The 3,084-nt window shown below is 52.4% G+C and overlaps 1 protein-coding gene across 1 annotated transcript; it reads left to right on the forward strand.

Moving 5' to 3' along the window:
• Window positions 1-1,119: 1,119 nt before the first annotated feature.
• LOC111531414 (centromere protein V-like protein 1) lies at window positions 1,120-2,744 on the forward strand. The gene has a single exon (XM_023198667.2). The coding sequence runs from the start codon at window positions 1,147-1,149 to the stop codon at window positions 1,963-1,965; it is 819 nt and encodes a 272-aa protein (XP_023054435.1). The 5' UTR covers window positions 1,120-1,146; the 3' UTR covers window positions 1,966-2,744.
• The last annotated feature ends 340 nt before the right edge of the window (window positions 2,745-3,084 follow it).

Consider the following 3,084-nt stretch of genomic DNA (forward strand, 5'->3'; position numbering starts at 1 on the left):
AAAAAACACCCTTAGGGGACAAACAGTAAGCCACCGTTTTCCTTGTGAATTGTGGAAGTCATGTTTGATGATTAAAGCAAAAAATATGAAACCATCCAATACTCCAGACATCGTTGTCTATAAGCAGAAAGGCAGAGGGGCTAAAAGGGGCTGATGCTTCTACACTTCAATGGAAGTGATGAGAACTGGATACCAGGAGCCTGTGGTAAGTCACATATGCACATTGAAAATCCCAGAGCAACCACTGAGACAATTTTACAAAACAAAGCCCTGGAAAACACTTTCAGAAATCAAGATAAATCCTGCAAAGTGTACACGTAAGCCACAGAAGGGCAAAAAAAAAAAAAAAAAAAAAAAAAGGAGGTCTCGGTTAGCCAAGACACGGAGGAAACAAAAGAAAACAAACAGTAAGTCTGTGAACTTAAACACTAGCCCAGCGATCATGGAAATGAACTAAAAACGTGTATGAAAAGGTAGATATTGGCAGAGTCAGTGAGAAACACAGTCTGACTATCCCATGTTTATATGAAACTCAGTTCCACTTTGGTTGCCCTGGGTAAATGAAAAGGATACAACGGGTGGGAAAAGTCACATCAGGTAAACATTAATTAAAACAGCAGAAGTAGGTATGTCAACATTAGGTAAAGAGGACTTGATCGCATCGAAAATTACGAGAGAGAAAAATAAAACACTACACCCGAAAAAAAGAATCAAGCCCCCAAGAAGACTTCAGAGGAGTCTTTCCGTGCCCCTCCCACACGCCCCTCCAGTTACAGTGTGTGGGCGTTCCTCTCTGTTCCCAGAGCCCCTGGTTCTTATTTCTGTCGGAGCAAAGTGTCCCAAGGCATTGGGGGCTGTATTTGCATACACCTGATCCTAAATGCATGTGAGTGCTTTGGAAAGCCTGATGCATCTCCACATCCCAGCGCCCAGGCGGGGTATCTGGTGCCCTGCAGGTGTTTGTTGAATGCCTCATGACTGCCTTTCAGGTCAGGGAAGGCTGTTGTGATAGGGTCAAGGGAAGGGTCTCTTTACATCGCATTCAACAAGGGGCCAATCCTACTGGCGCAGGCAAGGAGGCTGCTCAGCGACTGACGGGGAAATGAGGGTGGGGGGTGGGCACGCGCTCCGGAGGCTGCAGGCGCCATGGGCAGAGTGAGGAACCGGGCCACCGCTCAGCCGCGGAGGCGAAAGAGGCCCGCGGATCTTCCCGCCGGCTGCGCGGCCATCGCGGTCACCGGCGCCAGCCGCGCGCAATGCCCCCGGGTCCAAGTCGGGGTCGGGAGCCACGCGGCGGCCAAGAGGTGGTTGGACAGGTGGCGACGGAAGCGCCGCTGTCGGCGGGTCCGGAAGGCGGGCCCCAGAGACCGGCTGCCCTCCGCGCCACCCCCGGACCCGCCGGGACCCGCCCCGTCTCCCAAGGAGCTGGACCTGGGCGCACAGCGGGAGCGCTGGGAGACGTTCAGGAAGCTGCGGGGCCTCAGCTGCGAGGGCGCCGCCAAGGTCCTGCTGGACACCTTTGAGTACCTGGGCCTCGTGCATCACACCGGGGGCTGCCACTGCGGCGCGGTCCGCTTTGCGGTCTGGGCCCCGGCAGATCTGCGCGTGGTGGATTGCAGCTGCAGGCTGTGCAGGAAGAAGCAGCACCGCCACTTCCTCGTCCCGGCCTCGCGCTTCACGCTGCTCCAGGGCGCGGACAGCATCGTCACCTATCGGTCCGACACGCACCCGGCGCTGCACAGCTTCTGCAGCAGGTGCGGGGTGCAGAGTTTCCACGCAGCTGTCTCTGGTCCCCGCGTGTACGGTGTCGCCCCGCACTGCCTGGACGAGGGCACCGTGCGCAGCGTGGTCATCGAGGAGGTTGGCGGTGGCGACCCGGGAGAGGAGGCCGCCGAGGAGCCCAAGGCCATCCACAAGACGTCCTCCCAGTCAGCCCCTGCCTGTCCCCGCGAACAGGAGCAGTGATTGGGGCCGCAAGCCCGCCTGAAACCGGCCCGGGCGGCCCTGCGGGGAGCGTCCCAGTACCTGCACAGATCACATGCTGTGAAAGAGGTGTTTCTGGCCTGGTCAAACCGTGGATTCCCTTCCTCTCCACTAGTTTTCAGTGAACTCGCTTACGATCCAAATCTTGAATACACCTTTGTCTGTGTAGCACAACGTTAATCTTGCAATTTGATAAGCAAGAAGAGTGTCTCTGATTTTTCAAGCCATCCATTGTATCTCTTGCTATTACTGTTCTGCCTACAGTTGTCACAAATCACCTGCAGATGATTCCTGTGTACTGTATGTTCCTGGTGCTGTTGTGAACAGGCTTGTTGTTTTCAGCGCTTTCCGTCTGGTGTTTAGGACGGCAACACACAAACAGTTTGTCAACATGTACTAGGACGTCTTCCATTGATTATGGTGTGCGTGCGCTCCCGCACCTGTGAGTTTTAGGTAGACGTTCGTATTTTCACTACTTAGATTCGAGTTATGCTATTTCCTGTTTTTTTAATGATATATTTCAAGATTTGGTCGTGTTACATACCTCATGACTCTTAATCACCAAAAGCTGTTAGTATTTTGCTTGTTTTTGTTTGGAAAGTGTCTCTGGGTAAGGAGATGGGGATACAGGAATGAGAAAGACACTGTCCACACAGGAATGAGAAAGACATCCGTGCATTGTATGCCCTCTTTAATCTTTTGAAATACCTGTCTTGTACACGTGTTAAGTATATAGAAATCAGTAAATACCTGCTAGGAAACGATGTGTGTTGGTGTGTCTGTAATATCCGCCTTGGCTATGGCAAGGCTTGGTTCTTGAAAGTACTTGGTCTCAGATTATTTGAGAAGGTGGTGCTGACTCTGGCTTTTGTAGTGGAGACAACTTCCCCAGGGTCTCCCACATTTCTGATGAGGGGAATTAGCAGAGGGTTTACACACTCGGCCTCTGGGGACACACTACCTGTCTTTGAATCCTGGACCTGCTGCCTACTGGCTATATAACCGGTAATGGAGTAGATTAAACCCGATTCCTCAACTTGCTCTCTCCTCAAGAATGTTAACAGCTAACAGAGTGTTTGTTCTCAGGGTAAACACAGTGTC

The sequence above is a fragment of the Piliocolobus tephrosceles genome, chromosome 12, assembly GCF_002776525.5.
Source record: "Piliocolobus tephrosceles isolate RC106 chromosome 12, ASM277652v3, whole genome shotgun sequence".
NCBI classification, from domain to species: Eukaryota; Metazoa; Chordata; class Mammalia; order Primates; family Cercopithecidae; genus Piliocolobus; species Piliocolobus tephrosceles.

What these genes read in the sequence shown, in the direction of transcription:
- LOC111531414 (XM_023198667.2), top strand. Translation starts at nt 1,147, where the DNA reads ATGGGCAGAGTGAGGAACCGGGCCACCGCTCAGCCGCGGAGGCGAAAG.